Consider the following 16,772-nt stretch of genomic DNA (forward strand, 5'->3'; position numbering starts at 1 on the left):
CTGCTGGTTTTTACAATAGCAAGGAAATGTGGTCCAATCTTTGTTTCTTGAGAGGAAAAAAATGTTTCTATGTAAAAGTCTATAATGTTGGTTGAATTTTTTTTAATTCACAGAACACTTAAAAGAGAAACTAGATGAGTATATAAAGCTATGGAATGGCCTCGTGAAGGTATTTCGAAATGAGAGAAGAGAGGGTTTGATTCAAGCTCGGAGCATCGGCGCGCAGAAGGCTAAACTTGGACAGGTGGGAAGTATGCACTAGTACACTGGGTACAGAGTCAGCACTAACATTTTGGTAACAGAAGGGTCCAGATACAGTTTGGAATTTTTCTTTGTTGTTGTTGTTGTTGTTGTTTTTATTGAAATGAGAATGTTGGTTTGAACGGATAACTTATATGTCAAGACTGACGAAAGTGCTAACTTGTATTAGCATCTAACTTTACAATGTGTGTGATGTTTGCTGTGCCATATGTGAGGAGTGTTTTTTCACCCTGCCTCTCTTTTTTAAGGTTTTGATATACCTTGATGCCCACTGTGAGGTGGCAGTTAACTGGTATGCACCACTTGTAGCCCCCATATCTAAGGACAGGTAACGTCACCTTGCTTTTTTTTTTCTTTCCTAGTTGAAAAGTAAAACCTCGTCCTAGACGGACAAACACTATTTCCCTCTGTGACCCCATTCCATCTAGTTTGCCAGATGTTGTGTGAGAAGTGTTTTCCTTGTACTGTTCATTTCCCGGGTGGAGCTAGGTGGATGCTTTGGGCTGACCCAAATGTAGCCAGCCTGTATTGGGAAGAAGCTAGGTGTCCCCTTGCAGAGCTGTCTCCCTCTTCTGTTGAGACTTTGACATTAATTGTCTCTTCTAAACTGGATAAATGCTCTGAAGACTTGTCATTAAGCCGTTGGGTTTCTCACAGCTTTGAAATGATTACATTAGATGGTAAAGGGCCAACTTTTCCTCGGGTCAAGTCTCTGGGTTCCTATGGAAACTTCAGGGTTGAGGAATAGACAGCTGTGCCATGGAAAGATGACCATTAGGTTTACAGAAACACCATCAGTCCCTCGCTCCAAAAGCTTTTGCTTCCTCCCCAGAATCCTGACTATTTCAGAATCTAGGCAAAGGCAGTCTATTCTTGTGTCGGATGGCATGGGCCAGATGAAGAACTTGGGAGTCTTTGTCATCAGTTTTAAGGTGAAGGAAGGCCCATGATAAACACCGTCACATGCCGTCTGGCTTCCTCCCACAGCAGCCCTGCCAGGTAGACATGATCAGCCATACTTAAAAAACGGCACTAAGGCTTAGGAAAATACATGTGCCACAAATCCAGTATTTAACGAACTGGCAGACCAATTTCTGGGCATTTTTACATTTCAACATTTATTTTAAATTGTGAAAAGCACGTGACAAGAGGAAGGATACCTGACCAGGTAGCCAGGTCACTGTCTCCAGGGCAATGAGGCAGTCTACCCAGCAGCAAGAAAGGGGCTTTCCAGGTTTCCGTGGGAAGCTCGTGTGTCACACCGTGGCCCTCCTGTGAGTTTCTGTTCAGGAGAGAAGTAAGCTGTGATCTCCATTTTGAGAAGCCTAGTCTCTGTCCCTTCTGATATGATGAGCAGACACCAAGGTCATTGTGAAGGCAGCTTAGCACCCAGCTGGTTATTCAGTGCCAGCACTTTACTAAACCCAAATGCGAAGCAAGTATTTTTGTTTTTTAATCCTTCACATTCTTGGTTCATTCCTTAAATTCCTCAGTAGATCCTGAAGCTTCTTTCTTGCTTGCTTTTTTTTTTAAGTTAAACACAACACAGAACCTGAGATTTTAGTTTTGTTCAAGTGGCTTGTTTTAAAGGAAGGAAGAAAATTAAATAAAAGCAGGAAAGATGTGTTCATAATAACTCCTCCCAAAGGATCAGAAAGGAACAAAGAGCTGGAAGAAACTGTTAAGAACATGCTGTCAGAGGAAGTGCATACACACACTTTTTTTTTTAATAGGGGACACAGAGAGAAAGCAACAGGGAGAGAGCTCTTGTAAACGATACAGAATGAGTACAGGATAGCTGCCGCTAACGCCGCAGTTACAAGGAGGAAGCTTCTAATAATCTCTGTGGCGTGGCTCTTGTTTGGATAGCTAGGATACGATCCCTTCCATTCTGCCCTTCCGCTAACACAGGCTTGGCTGTACCGAGACCTTATTTTACTCTCTGCCCCCATTAGACAATCGTTTTCCTAATACAGAATGTGACCAAGACAGGCGGAGCTCGTGTAGCTAGGCGTGGTGACCTAGTCAGTTTGGGGTTCTTAAATGCGTTTTCATTTTCTGTAAATGTTTCAGAGCTACATGTACTGTGCCTCTAATAGATTACATAGACGGGAATGATTATTCCATTGAACCACAGCAAGGTGGGGATGAAGATGGTTTTGCCAGAGGGGCCTGGGACTGGAGTATGCTATGGAAACGTATCCCACTAAGCCACAAGGAAAAGGCCAAAAGAAAGCATAAAACTGAGCCTTATCGGTAAAGAGTATTACTTTACTTTTTTTATGTTGAATGTTTACCTAAGTCCTCTTTTTTTTCCTTCCCTATGAACTCGTGTAACTATGTGGGTCCATACATATGTTTCCATTTGATCTTGCTGCATCATCAACACAACACAGAACCATTTGCACTGTGCCGATTATAGATGTCATAAGCGGCAACACATATGAAATTATACCCCAAGGGGGTGGTGATGAAGATGGGTATGCCAGAGGAGCATGGGACTGGAGTATGCTCTGGAAACGGGTGCCTCTGACCTCTCGAGAGAAGAGACTGAGAAAGACAAAAACTGAGCCGTATCGGTAATCACTAAGTCGCTTACCTACCTCCCCTTTCTCTGGTTGCTGCTAACCTATTAACCCTCTCGCCTTGCTGAAACCTCCCTGTAAGAACTGGAGCTGTCCTCTCAGATCCCGACAGAGCTTTTACTCCTTGCAGGTGCTTTGATGAATTCACATTGGCTCCTAGAACAGCTTTCACCCAAAACGCAAGCTCCACTAATGTGAATCTGTGAATCGGACTCTTTCATTCGGAAAACAGTAACCTGTTCTTATCAACAAAGCCTAAGCAGGAAAGGAAGAAACAACCTTTCCTGCTGGCCTAGGAGACCAAACGACAGAGTGTATTCTGTACATTCAAACCACGTAAACTGTGGACAGCTCCAGACTTGCAAGTGGCCCCCTTGGAGTCTTGGGTGCAGCATTCTACGGGGAAGGACACACCAGCAAGAGATTGTTGAGTTCTTCCCTTTGTTTTGTATGCTAAATCTCTGATACTAATTTTGTATCAGTTAAATGTGATGAATACAAAAAACCCACATTAGAAAACGTTGCATAGAATCCTTTGTTGCTTGGTTCTCAAAAGATTGCTTGATTAACAGAAAGCTCCATCCCCATGTTGGCTTGTGGCTCTTCAAACAGAATGATCGACTTCATGATCTCCTTTTGATCTTCTAATTGAAACATTTTACAGGCTTTCAAAAAGAAAAAAGTGGCCCCCAAATGAAATGTGTGGACATGTAGCCCATGTCCATAATGTGTTTCCTGTCTGTCTGTCTGTCTGTCTGTCTGTCTGTCTGTCTGTCTGTCTGTCTATTGTCTGTTCCTCTCCCGTGGTCCTGCTTCCAGTCTCTCTGTCCCAGTCACGGTGCTCAGAATGTCAGAACTCATTTGGAGCAGTGCTTCCGTGTTGTGGATTTGGGCATGTTGTGATCAAGACACTGAATGGCAAACATGAGGAAATTACCAAGCTTTTCCTGGGCGTCTTCCAAATTGTCATTCAAAATCTTAAGGTTCAGAATAGTCCAGGAACCTGCTGCTGACCGGTTTTGGGCTCACATGCCACCTAGAAGACAAAGATGCCAACCTTGGTTTGTCCCGCAGTTCTGTAAGAAGGCATATTTTAGAAGTAAGCTTAGGGGAAGTTGAGGAGGTCCCTTTAATCAGCTTCCTTGGGGGGATGTTACAGCCACCCTTCCGAGTACGGACTGGGGTGAGTGGGATATGTTTGAAGAGCGCAAACGTAATGAAATAATGTTCAAGGGCAGCTAAGCAAATCTGTCTGGGAAGTATAACCAGAATGTACAGGCTTAGTGACTTAAGCAGTGCATTTTAAGAAGAAAGGGCAAACAAGCACAACTCTTTCTTGATGGGACTTTCCATCGGTCCTAAAAAATATGAACCTGACTCACTGTCTGCTCGACATGGGGTTGTCGACTGTTTACTAAGCACCGGTCACTATTTTAGGGGAGAGATGGCCTTTTCAAAATATAAATAACTAAATATGTTCCCAGGGAGTTTATACTATAGTGAGTGGTACACAAATGACACACACACACACACCTTTTCAAGGTGGAACCAGTGGGACCCACTAATAGACGGACATTAGTGTGAACAAGGAATACAGAATCCTAACCATATCCAGTTCCTACAGCTCAAATCATAGTGCATTAATCATTGCTTAATGCTAAGAAGGAATGCCTAGAATACAGTGACATTATTCTGCTATCATTTGTTCAATAGTGGGGGTGACTTGACCCTAAAATGTTATAGACTGTTTTTTCTCCTTCTCCTAAAATGTACCAGACCTAAGATCTGTACAAGCAAGCCCACGGGGCACCCTTTTGCACCCCCACCTCCTCCTGGAGTACAAGCTGATGCCCCGTGTCCTGATCCTTAGGTCGCTCCTGTGCTCCTCCCGACTGCAAACTCTGAATGAACCAGACTGTTCAACAGTGGTTCACACCATTATCTGGCAAGGCCTTGAGCTATAAAATTTAAAAATGACAGACTCCTTCCCTGATGTATAGTTTCATTCATCCCAGAATGACTCACAAATCACTGAGGGAGAAGTCAGCAGACAATGTCCGCATGGTTCTGTGTTTTGGGAGAGAAAGAGAAAATTTTATCTTAATGTCAGACTTGTTTAAATCAACAAAAGAACCAAGGTGCCCTCTAGTGGCGAAGTCTAAAGCAGGAGTCTAAAGACCTACTTCAGAAGTTTTGGTAAATTCGCCCAGGGATTGAGCAGGTTCTTTTGTGAAGGTTTTACAGTTTCTTAATGTTTGGCCATCAGTCTCGCCTCTTCTGTGCATCCTTACACTGTGTTCCCAAAAGCTGTCTGTCTGTTGGTGACGGGGTGCGAGGGCTTTGTCTTTAACAGTCATCACATGCTGTGTCCTTCCTTAGGTCTCCAGCTATGGCAGGTGGATTATTTGCCATTGAGAGGGACTTCTTCTTCGAACTGGGTCTCTATGATCCTGGTCTCCAGATCTGGGGTGGTGAAAACTTTGAAATCTCATACAAGGTAACATTTCACTCAAACAAATGTTCTTTTCTAACTAGTTTGGGGGGGTTGTTTGTTTACTTGGGGGAGGGGGACCTGCTCTCTCTGCCACACTGGCTGTCCTGGACTTCTCTATGTAGACCAGGCTGTCTTTGAACTCACCAAGATCCATTTCCCTTTGACTCCTAAGTGCTGGGACTAAAGGCATGTGCCACTATCCCCTGCCTCTTGTTTACTATGGGGTACCCAACTTTTCTCACTTTCAAATAAAGCTAATTTGGTTGGTTGGTTGGTTGGTTGGTTGGTTGGTTTAGTTAGTTAGTTGGTTGGTTTTAAAGACAAGGTTTCTCTATGTAGTCCTGACTGATCTAGAACCCTCTTTGTAGACCAGGCTGACTACAGTCAAACTTAGAGGTCTGCCTGCCTCTGCCTCCTGAGTGCTGAGATTAAGGGTGTGAGACACCAAGGCCAGCTAGTTGGGGGTCGGGGGAGGTGGTACTTGTTTGTTTCTAGGAAAAATACATAATGAGTTTCTCTAAGTTATTAGGAATTCCTCAGTAAAGCATAGCTCTTAGGATAAATAAAGTGATTACTTGCCTCAGCGCTCAGCCCGGAATTAGGACCCACAAGCTTCCGAAATGGAAATGCCCCGAGCCGCTCCTGCTCCCAGACTGTTTGCTCGCTGGAGCCTTGGATTATAGTGGCTTTTTGAAGGGGCTGTATGTTGACCGTCTACTGACATAGGACATGGTCACACAGGACACAGACACAGTCACAGAGGGACCAACCTCCTCCTTCTGCAGCGGAGGTGCCGTCCTGCTTGGTCCAACTCTACTGTGGCCCGGCCCCATTTTCAGAGATTCAGGGAGGGGAAGAGATTACAGTTTTCAGATATTCATTCCTTCTTGTCTTAAAAATCCTGTGTGTTAGTATTGTGAGGGTTAGACTAGGGACACCTAATCTTTCTGCCAAAGAACTTTTAATTGTCAAAACAACAACTACAACCACCTTATAGATCAGAAATATTTGAAAATTATAATGTAGTGAATTTATTTAAAAAAAAGGCAGAGGCATTCAGTTGATGGTTTAAGAAAATGCCACCACAATCAAGGAAGACTTGGAGCTGGAAATAAGATGCTTCCATAAGCAGAGATAAAGGGAAGAGGGAGGCAGGCCTCCTAAGTGTGTAGAACAAGGGTAGGGACAAGGGTCTGAGTGTGAAGAGCAAGTGCGGGCACCATTAGGTGAGGTCAAGGAGTGTGATCAGGGAAGCCACTAAAGACAAAGTGGGCCAGAGCAGTCAGAGCCATGCTAAAGAGTCTTTAGTGCCACACTAAGAGATTCCCCGCCTCTTGGTTTGATAAGCAGGTGGCAGCCAACAAAGACACTAAGCAAGGAGATAGAGAACAGGACCCAGTAATCGCATGCTATAAATAAGGACAGAGTTAACTAGAGAGGAGCTCAAGGTTATGAAGCCAGTTAGGAGGTGATTACAGTAATCACCCAGCTAGGAAATAGATTAGCATCAGAAACAACAGGCAGTGTTAAGACTGAGTGAGGGTTTACATTATTTTGAGGTTGTATGGAGAAAGGGCTCCTGGCTCTGGAGGAACACAGGGAGCACCTCACTAGTAGAAACTTACTGCTCACCTCACCACAGCCTTCCTGGGTGTTACTTGTGTTTCTGACGTAATGGACCACTTTTAGAATTTGATTAGCTTAGAATTCAATGTGGACATTATGACTAATTGAAAATTCACATTTACAGAACAAACCTTTCAGTATTTATTTTTGCATTTCTGATAACTTTCACTTTCTCCCTTGACAGATCTGGCAGTGCGGTGGCAAATTGTTATTTGTGCCTTGTTCTCGTGTTGGGCACATCTACCGTCTTGAGGGCTGGCAAGGAAACCCCCCACCCCTTTACGTTGGCTCCTCTCCAACTCTGAAGGTGAAGTGGTGTTGTTTTTTTAAAGGAGAGAAGGGAAGAGAAGTAAAATTTACATACTACAAGGAGCGGAAGTATTTATGCTGTATAACAATATTTGCTACACATACACTGTGAACTGGTTAAAATCCATTTAGTTTATAGACTACATAGCGTGCTACCCAATGCCTTGTTATTGACTATAGTAACTAATGTATAGGAGATCTCCACATCTTGTTTCTCCTGTGATAGAAGTTTTGTGTCTTTTGCTCAAACTTCTCCTCTGCAACCTTCCCACTCCCATCCTGTGGTACCCAGCGCTGCACTGTGTTTCTGTACACTGGTTTCCTTCACATCCTTCCCGTGAGTGAGCACACACGTTTCTCTTCCCGTGCCTAGTTTATTTCACTCACCATAATGTCCCGTGCGTTGTGGAAGATGATAGACTTTTCTTTTCTCTAACGGCTGGGCATTCTGTTGGGCGTATCACGTTTTCTTTATCCGTTCATCAGTTAGCAGACACTTAGGTTCATTTCAAATATTGGTCATTATAAGGAATGCTTGGAAATTCTGCACAGAGGTTCAGGCATCTCATTGGTAGACTGAATCCTCATCTTTAAGGAATGTGCACTATACCAGAGTTGCTGGGCCACAGGGCAGCGCTGGGTACCACAGGATGGGAGTGGGAAGGTTGCGGAAAAGAAGTTTGAGCAAAAGACACAAAACTTCTATCACAGGAGAAACAGGATGTGGAGATCTCCTATACATTTAATTTTGGAAGTTCTCACTAATTCTGTCCAAACCTGCAAGTTAAAAGTTTGTCAGTGATGACGATGTCCATTTATTTTATTGGTCACTAGCTGCCATTCCTCTGTGTTGGCCACCTGTGGAAGGCATACAGTTAATTTGCAGTTATAGTAAAATGATTCCGTTCTAGTCATGAAAAGATGGACAGAGTCACCCGAGGAGCAGTTCTTTGTAATGATGGGTTTGAGGACGAGATTTTCTCCTATGTGTGTCAGTAACGTGGTGCTGATATAAAGGAAGGAGATGAGAATAAACCCCACTGTCCAGCCAGGCTCTCAAAAGCCCTATCTGGGCTTCATGTTCTTCATCCGTTTGTTGAATGAAGAATAGAATAGAATGTATATCTTAGAATTTATGATCTTCCAGCTCAGGAAGGTCTGCTTTTATGTACACTGCTTTATAATTGAGACTACATACGTGATATTTTTATACTTGGAAAATAACATATTAGTGTTATTTATCTCTTATTTTCATTGATTAAATGTCACATTCTGACTAATGAGTTCAATGTACTTTGTTTGTATTCTGTACATCCAAGGTGGGTGGTTTATGCCTTTACAGATATTTCTGCATCTCATAATGACTGCAATTTTTGTTTCTGCAGAATTATGTTAGAGTCGTGGAAGTCTGGTGGGATGAATATAAAGACTACTTCTATGCTAGCCGTCCTGAGTCAAAGGCGCTGCCTTACGGGGACATATCTGAGCTGAAGAAATTTCGAGAAGATCACAACTGCAAAAGTTTCAAGTGGTTTATGGAAGAAATCGCTTATGACATCACTGCCCACTACCCTTTGCCACCCAGAAATGTCGAGTGGGGTGAAGTAAGTAGCAGCCTGTATTCAGACATCCAGATATACGAATCCAGAGTCAGTGTTTGAAAGAACACAGAGAAAAATGGGGAGGCATTCATGGAAGCAGAGAAGGCTTGCAGAAATGTTTAGCTGAAACCATACTGAGAGCATACCCTCTCCTTCTACCAAATCATCAGAGCTGCCCTGACCACGAGGCCACACCCCCTCCCAGCCTTCGCACACTTGACTGTCAGCAAATTCTCCCCCATTTCCTCCTCTCCAGCACCCACCGTGTCCTTCTGTCATTCTGCCTCCTTTTCCTTCCAGTTTCACTTACTGCTCTTGTCTCGGAGATCATAAATACTAAAGATCATTTCTCTGTTCTCCTGCATCAGAGCCACTTTCCAAGTTTCCATGGGTTCTCACAACGCCCGCCCACCTTCCAATACACAGGGCATTGGCACAGCCCTTGTCAAAGGAATTGGGCAGTGGTAATAAAGTGAGGCGGAGGCATTGATCTGTTACGGTCATTTCCTATTTCTTCTGACTTGCCTCTGTGGCATCAATTCTGATTGTGCTCACGCTTGTGCCTTATGCCACTGCATGCAGCTGCCTCACAGATAATTGAGCAGACTATCAGCTTTCAAGATCGTGTGCGTTTGTTAATTTGTGCATCCAGCAAATATTGATTACGGCCCCGGTGTGTACCAATCATTCGTCTGGGCAAAAATACAGCCCCCTTTCTTCAAAGAATGTTTATGCTGTTCAGGGTAGGGGGAGAGAGAGAGAGAGAGAGAGAGAGAGAGAGAGAGAGAGAGAGAGAGAGAGAGAGAGAGAGAGAGAGAGAGAGAGAGGAGAGAGGAGAGAGGAGAGAGAGAGCAGAGAGGGAGGGGAGGGAGGGGAGGGGAGGGGAGGGGAGGGGAGGGGAGGGGAGGGGAGGAGAAGAGAAGAGAAGAGAAGAGAAGAGAAGAGAAGAGAAGAGAAGAGAAGAGAAGAGAAGAGAAGAGAAGAGAAGAGAAGAGAGAGAGAGAGAGGGGAGAGAGGAAGAGAAGAGAGGAGAGGAGAGGAGAGGAGAGGAGAGGAGAGGAGAGGAGAGGAGAGGAGAGGAGAGGAGAGGAGAGGAGAGGAGAGGAGAGGAGAGGAGGAGAGGAAGAGAAGAGAAGAGAAGAGAAGAGAAGAGAAGAGAAGAGAAGAGAAGAGAAGAGAAGAGAAGAGAAGAATAGAGAAGAGAAGAGAAGAGAAGAGAAGAGAAGAGAAGAGAAGAGAAGAGAAGAGAAGAGAAGAGAAGAAGAGGGGAAGAGAAGAGAAAGAGGGGAGGGGAGGGGAGGGGAGAAGAGAAGAGAAAGAAGAGAAGAGAAGAGAAGAGAAGAGAAGAGAAGAGAAGAGAAGAGAGAAGAGAAGAAGAGAGAAGAGAAGAAGAGAGAAGAGGAGGGAGGGGGCGGGAGACCCAGGAAAGCAAAGAACAAGACAAAATGGTAACAGCTACAAAGGAAATGAGTGTGAGGTACTGTCCTGAGGAGGATGGAACGGTAGGATGGCTTTTCTGGGGATATGACATTAGATCTGAAACCTGGATGATAAAGACCTAAGCCAGTCAGAGAGCCAAAAAAAAAAAAAGAGAAACAGAAAGTGATGACTTCAAAGATAGGAAATTGCACTCATTACTTTTCTGTTGCTGTGCTAAAATAACTTGACTGAGGAAATTCTTGAAAGAAAGAATTTATTTGGGCTTACGATCCTAAAGGCTAAAGGCTAAGAGTCCATCGAAAGGGGCAAAATAAGGAATGGCAGCAAGCATGGCGGATGGAGTAGCAAGCTGGTGGGAGTTCACATCCTAAACTGCAAGGCCAACACAGAGAGGGAGCTGGAAATGCTGAGTCTTCAGACTCCCAGAACTCACTGCCTATGACATACTTCCTCCAAGGCCACACCCCTTAAGCCTCTCCAAACAATGCCACCCACTGGGGACAGTGACTGTGGCTTAGAGGAAGGGAGAGCACAAGACATAGCTAAGGCAAACACCAAGTCACAGATATTGTCAGAGAATGTGGGCGCAGAGTATCAGTGTGTGAAAGATGAGGGCTGGGATGCTTTCGTTTTCTATTTGAACAGTTGGTTAGGGGGCAGCTGAGGCGGACGCACAGTGGGCAGGGAACGTGGAGGTGTTGAGGTGTAGCACTCTTGGGTCTGTTTGTGGTTCCCACCTGCAGGATGACTTCTAGACAGCCGGCCGTGTGCAGCTGTCAGCTCCTGTTGGTTGAGGATCTTATGCCAAACCCCAGAAAGGAGGCTTCTCCAGAGATCAACATCTGGAGCCATTAGCATTCAGTGCAGTGACACTGCAGCCATAGAGAAAGAAACAGAGACAGAGGAGAGAGGACTGAACCCATTTGTAAGAGTCTGCAGCGTTGAGAGTTGGGGCGTAGAAACAGAAACACAGAGGACACTGCAACTGCTCTTTGACTTCCTGTACTAATGCCTGTGTCTTTCCTTGGCAGTCTTATTCCATCTCTCCTGTTACAGAAAACTAGCCAGTAACCCGCTGAGAAAAAGTGAATCTGGGGCAGTCCAGACCAGACTTAGTCACGTTTTAATCTCCCAGAAATCCTGTGTGGAAGGAAGAAATTCTCCTTTGACCTCAGCCAATCCCCTGGCTTTAAACTCATCTTTGTACAAATGACTTTTAGATTTGATCCTCAACTCCAATCTCCTCCCTCCCTTCTTCCCTTTCTCCCTCCCTCTCTCCCCTCTCAGAGCCTAAGCATATTCATTCAGCCATATTCTTGACTTCTTTACTTGAATATCATTTCCATCTCAGTCCACCTCAGGTTGAACGCCTTTTCTCCCTCTCCAGCCCACCTTGGCTCATTGCCCATACCAAAAACATGGGGCGGGGGTCTTCACTGAGTGGCTTTTTCTCACACATGCATCAGTTTCAGAATCTAGCCCTTCCTTACCTTGACCAAGTCCCCATCACCTCTCACCCAAACTAACTTGCTCTTATCATTGGCCTGTTCTAAACACCAGAAACAATCAGAGAGGCTTTGGAAATGCAATGCTCGTCATGTCGCCACTCTTTAAGAAAGAGAGGTCACCACACCAGTTGCTTGGTTCCGTGAAGGCAGAGCCCTTTCTGGTGACCTCAGGACTCTCCTCCCTCTCTCACCTCACCAGCTCCTGCTTGCCTCTCCCTACTTCAACGCTCCTCCTCCCTTCTCTCTCTTCCTCTTTCTCCTCCTCTTCCTCCTCCTCACACTTCTTGCCTCTGCTGTTCCTCTACCCAGAATGCCTTCCTTTGGGCATCTGCAGGCACAGCTAACTTCCATGTCTCTCAAGTCTTTCCTCCTGTGTCCTGGATCTATCCTAGAACACCCTCCTCAACTCCCCAGCCCCTTCCTTAATGGTCTTGCTTTTCTCTCCTGTGACCTGTGTTTCTTGCATGATAGATACCTTGTTAGCTTCTTTTTTGCCTTTGTGTTGCTGTGAACTATGAGTTCGCTGGAGCATATAAATAGATATATAGATATATAAATATATAGATATATAGGCATAGAGATATAGCATGCCTGCCACATGGTAGGAACCCACTTATTATTTCATGAACGAAAACACATGCATTCAGGAATGGATGGATGGATGGAAGGATGGATGAGGGGTTTCCCTCCTTTTACCATCTCTGTCCTAATTATATCTTCAGAGGAATTTGTCCACATTCTGCCATCTAGCCCTTACTTTCTTTCCATTATCCTTTCCATTCATCTGCTGAGCATTCCGGAATAAACCCCGATTTAAAAGATGTCCCCTAAGAGGTCTGAGCTTCCCTGGGCAGTGTGTAGGCTGCTTCATCTGCACATTCAACTCCTCTTCGAACCACACACCTGCTTGTCCCCACGTGGTGATGGTCCAGGGGACTGTGACTTGCTCATCTCCATGGACTCAAAAGCTTGTATCCTCCTCCTCAGAACCCACAGACTCAAGCACTAGATCCGAATAGTACAGTGACCTATAATTGAGATGAAGACAGAATTCCTCCAAATGTGATTATTTTAGCACAAAATTCTATCCCAAACATGAGCGGAATGGCTATTTGCTTTTGCCTCCATTTAACCACTCCGTGGTAGTTAGAGGAGAGCCACACTGTGTGCCGTTATCCTTGTTCTGAGACACCTTGAGTCCCCTCCCCAAGAAGCGCTGCCCAGCCAGTGAGAGGACTGAGAAAGCAGGGTCTGTTCCGTGTCCAGAGCTGCTGTCTGCCCCCAGTGCACTGTGCCTCTCAGTCACATGGATGCTAAAACAGACCTACAGGTTGGTGATACCAGTTACAGCCCAGCACCACAACAGCCCTGAACTCCGTGACAGTACATTGAATTTGGAAGTCTCACACTCGGGTGCTGGCTTGTTACAAACCATACTGTTTCCTGTGTGTTGGTTCTCTTCATCCTTTAGATCCGAGGCCTTGAGACTGCATACTGTATTGATAGCATGGGGAAGACTAACGGAGGCTTCGTGGAGCTAGGACCCTGCCACAGGATGGGCGGGAACCAGGTGAGTTCCCTTCCTTCAGGGCTGGTCAGCACTGAGATCCGCCAGACTCACTGGTCACAGACAGACGGGTTTGGTTTGGGTTATGGTTTTGGTTTGCTTGTTTGTTTTGTTTTTAAGATCCATCTATCCATCCACTTGTTATGCCTGCATATATGCCTGCATACCAGAAAAGAGTGCCAAGACTTCCTTATAGATGGTTGTGAGCCACCATGTGGTTGCTGGGAATTGAACTCAGGACCTAAGGAAGAGCAGTCAGTGCTCTTAGCCTCTGAACCATCATGTCTCTAGCCCTTTGTTTGGTTTTTAATTTATTAATTTTGACTTGATAAAAAATGTTCAGTAAAGCTAAAATATTTCACTTAAATAGGGAAATGTAGAAATGTCTGCACACAAGTGATAAAAGTATGTTCTTGTGGGAACATGGGAACGTATACTAATGATGACTGAGTAAGCCTAACCCATAAAGGTTTGCAAATGTGGTCTACTAAGTGACAGACATGGGTTTACTTCTGGTACCGATAGGTATTTTACACAAATATTATTTTACACATATTCTCTTGCTTCCTAATGTAGGGATTTTCATATGTCTAATTTCAGTTGTGAAAAAACTATTAGGCTTACTTCTAGCTTTTAAATTTTTTGCTGTTGTTGGTACATGATAAATATGTGTTAATTACCCATTCTGTGTATTAGAGGCTTAAAGAATTAAGAGTGTAATTCTTATATTGATAGAAGTCTTCACTAATCTCAGAATGACAGTAGTTCTTGTCTGCAGACTAGTGGTCTCCAACATGCACAAAAATGATAGAATAAGTTATTCAGGTTAACTATAGGAGTTAAGTTTCATCCTTTTCGTAAAACATGTGTTGGCGAGAAAGACATCTCCGTTTTGTTTGTTCAATAGCTTTTCCGAATCAATGAAGCAAACCAGCTCATGCAGTACGACCAGTGTTTGACAAAGGGGCCTGATGGATCCAAAGTCATGATCACACACTGTAACCTAAACGAATTTAAGGAATGGCAGTACTTCAAGGTAGGCCGCCGCCCAGCTCCCGGGATTACCTATGCTGTCGCGTTGTCAGTAACAAGTAGCCAGTAGAATTTAGATGGATAAATCTCAAGACCAAGTGTTCACATGCGCTTGCTTGGGTGAATCACTGAGCTATAATGAGGTATCCCTTGGGTTCCCTGGAGCAGGGACATCATGCAGCGAGACCACCGTGATAGGCATGAAGAGTCAGTGCCAATATCAGAACGTCGCGAATGCTGGTGTTCCAGGAGGCCGCTACCAGTGCCGTTTTCAGATCTAAATCCAATGTTAAAAATGAGAATGAGTCAGGGACTCAATGATCGGCAAGATAAGATCCAAACTTAGACCATTAAAGAAGAAAGTTCTTGCCTCCTCCTGTCCAGCAGATGGCGGTAGAGACAGGCAAATAAGAAATGCCCGCTGGGCCTTCCTGTTTCCTCACCCTCTGCGGACTGTGATAGGGGTTGGTTGTTTTAAAGGTCAGATTTATTCACATGACCCTGCAGCCCTTGGAGCTGCTTTTCTGTTAGGGCTGTGCATATTTAAAGCTTTCTGGCAAGATTGACCATGTTAATGGATTAATGTATAATTTTTTTTTCCTTTGATTGAATTTTCTCATAGATTTTTTCCCCTTCACATAACATATCCTGACTATGGTTTCCCCTTCCTCTGCTCCTCCCAGTTCCTCCCACCTCACCTCCCATCCAAATCTGCTTCCTTTCTGTCTCTCAAAAGAAAACAGATGGGCTGCTAAGGAATCATAATAAAATAAAATAAAACACATCAGAACAGGACAAAACAAGCAAACAAAAGAAAGAGACCAAAGGGAGGCACAGGAGTCAGCGACCACTCATTTGCACACCCGGAAGGTATAATCTTCAAGGTGTCTGTTGGGGCAGAACCAGTCAGTTGTCTTGTTATGAACTCAAACATTAGCCAAGCCTTGCAAACTGAAAGGCTCGGAAGAAGCCCTCCATTCTAATCATCTAATGTTTGCTCTCCCACTCCCGTTCTGAAGGCATTGTTCCTTCTTTAGTAATATTCCCAGGCGCCATCTCTCCTGGATTCTGAGCACGTCAATTGCTGAGTTTTATTTTTATGCACTGTCATTGTTTGTGTCCTGTGTGTGACATGCGTGAGGAGAGAGACACTCCGGCCCTGTGCCATGCACGCATGTCCTGAGGTCAGAGGACAACTTTGAGCAACCTGTTCTCTCATCCACCTTTATGTGGGCCTCAGGGATCGAACCTGGGTCAGGAGGCTTTGAAACAAGCGCCTTCACCTGCTGAGTTAGCTCTCAAGATCTGAAAACAAATTTTAATAACAACTTGGAAAATATTAGCGAATCCTGACAGGTTAATAGTGTTTATTTTCACAAAAGAAAATTAAGAGGGACCAGTGGTAGAGACCTGCGAGAAGAGCAACTTTTAAAGTAGAAAAGAGTAGCAGTCATGAGTGGCTTTCTGGAGGCTGAAGCAGGAGTGTGAGTTCAAGGCCAGCCTGGACTACATACTGGGACCCTAGGTCGCTGACTCTTGTGCTCTCTTGGGTTTCCTTCTGCTTGCTTGTTTGGTCCTTGCTTGTTTGGTCCAGTGTAGATGTGTTGGTTCATATATATATATATATATATATATATATATATATATATATATATATGAATATGAATATATATATATGATTTATTTATTATTATATGTAAGTACACTGTACCTATCTTCAGACACACCAGAAGAGGGTATCAGATCTCATTACAGATGGTTGTGAGCCACCGTGTGGTTTGAACTGGGATTTGAACTCAGGACCTTTGGAAGAGCAGTTGGTGCTCTTAACCACTAAGCCATCTCTCCAGCCCCTGATGTGTTGGTTCTTGTTTTATCTTACTTTACCCCTTCGAAGCCTGGCTGTTTTCTAATGAGAGACAGACAGGGATCAGATTTGGATGGGAGAGGAGGTGGGAGGAACTGGGAGGAGCAGAGGGAGGGGAACCGTAAGTAAGATACTGCATGGGGAGACCACACGAATGGATATTGGCTGAGGATAGAACTCAGAGGTACCACATAGTAATTTAATCCTCCATACCAACTCCCAAATTAAAAAAAAAATTAAAAACTAGAATCTACATGTTTTAGGTATTTAGGACACTACACATTTGTTCATCTCCCCAGTGACAGAGTATAGGGTGTGGAAGCTATCCAAAACATGCTGTTCTATAATGTATAGATGAAAAAAAGATGCAGTTAAAAATAATCAAAAATGTTGTAAGGAAGGGAAAAAGAGAACGTAGGTGATTGTTTCTGGTCAGTTTTCAGAGAGAAAAACTAGATAAGCAGAAATCCAGTATTAAGAGC

At 44.2% G+C, this 16,772-nt stretch overlaps 1 protein-coding gene across 4 annotated transcripts in view; it reads left to right on the forward strand.

The window, feature by feature from the left end:
* The window catches only part of Galnt7 (polypeptide N-acetylgalactosaminyltransferase 7), a 131,746-nt gene that overhangs the window by 111,423 nt on the left and 3,551 nt on the right, over window positions 1–16,772 (forward strand). For 3 of the 4 annotated variants that reach the window (XM_021169630.2, XM_085843950.1, XM_085843949.1), the window contains exons 4-11: window positions 114–244; window positions 510–589; window positions 2,658–2,840; window positions 5,226–5,343; window positions 7,151–7,273; window positions 8,661–8,879; window positions 13,296–13,394; window positions 14,299–14,427. In XM_021169630.2, coding sequence (XP_021025289.1) covers window positions 114–244; window positions 510–589; window positions 2,658–2,840; window positions 5,226–5,343; window positions 7,151–7,273; window positions 8,661–8,879; window positions 13,296–13,394; window positions 14,299–14,427 — 1,082 coding nt within the window. Of the gene's footprint in view, window positions 1–113; window positions 245–509; window positions 590–2,334; window positions 2,518–2,657; window positions 2,841–5,225; window positions 5,344–7,150; window positions 7,274–8,660; window positions 8,880–13,295; window positions 13,395–14,298; window positions 14,428–16,772 lie in introns of all 4 variants that reach the window. The other variant, XM_021169631.2, reaches the window with a different exon arrangement.

Source organism: Mus caroli, unplaced genomic scaffold (assembly GCF_978045245.1).
Source record: "Mus caroli unplaced genomic scaffold, Mus_caroli_1 scaffold_10, whole genome shotgun sequence".
Lineage (NCBI taxonomy): Eukaryota > Metazoa > Chordata > Mammalia > Rodentia > Muridae > Mus > Mus caroli.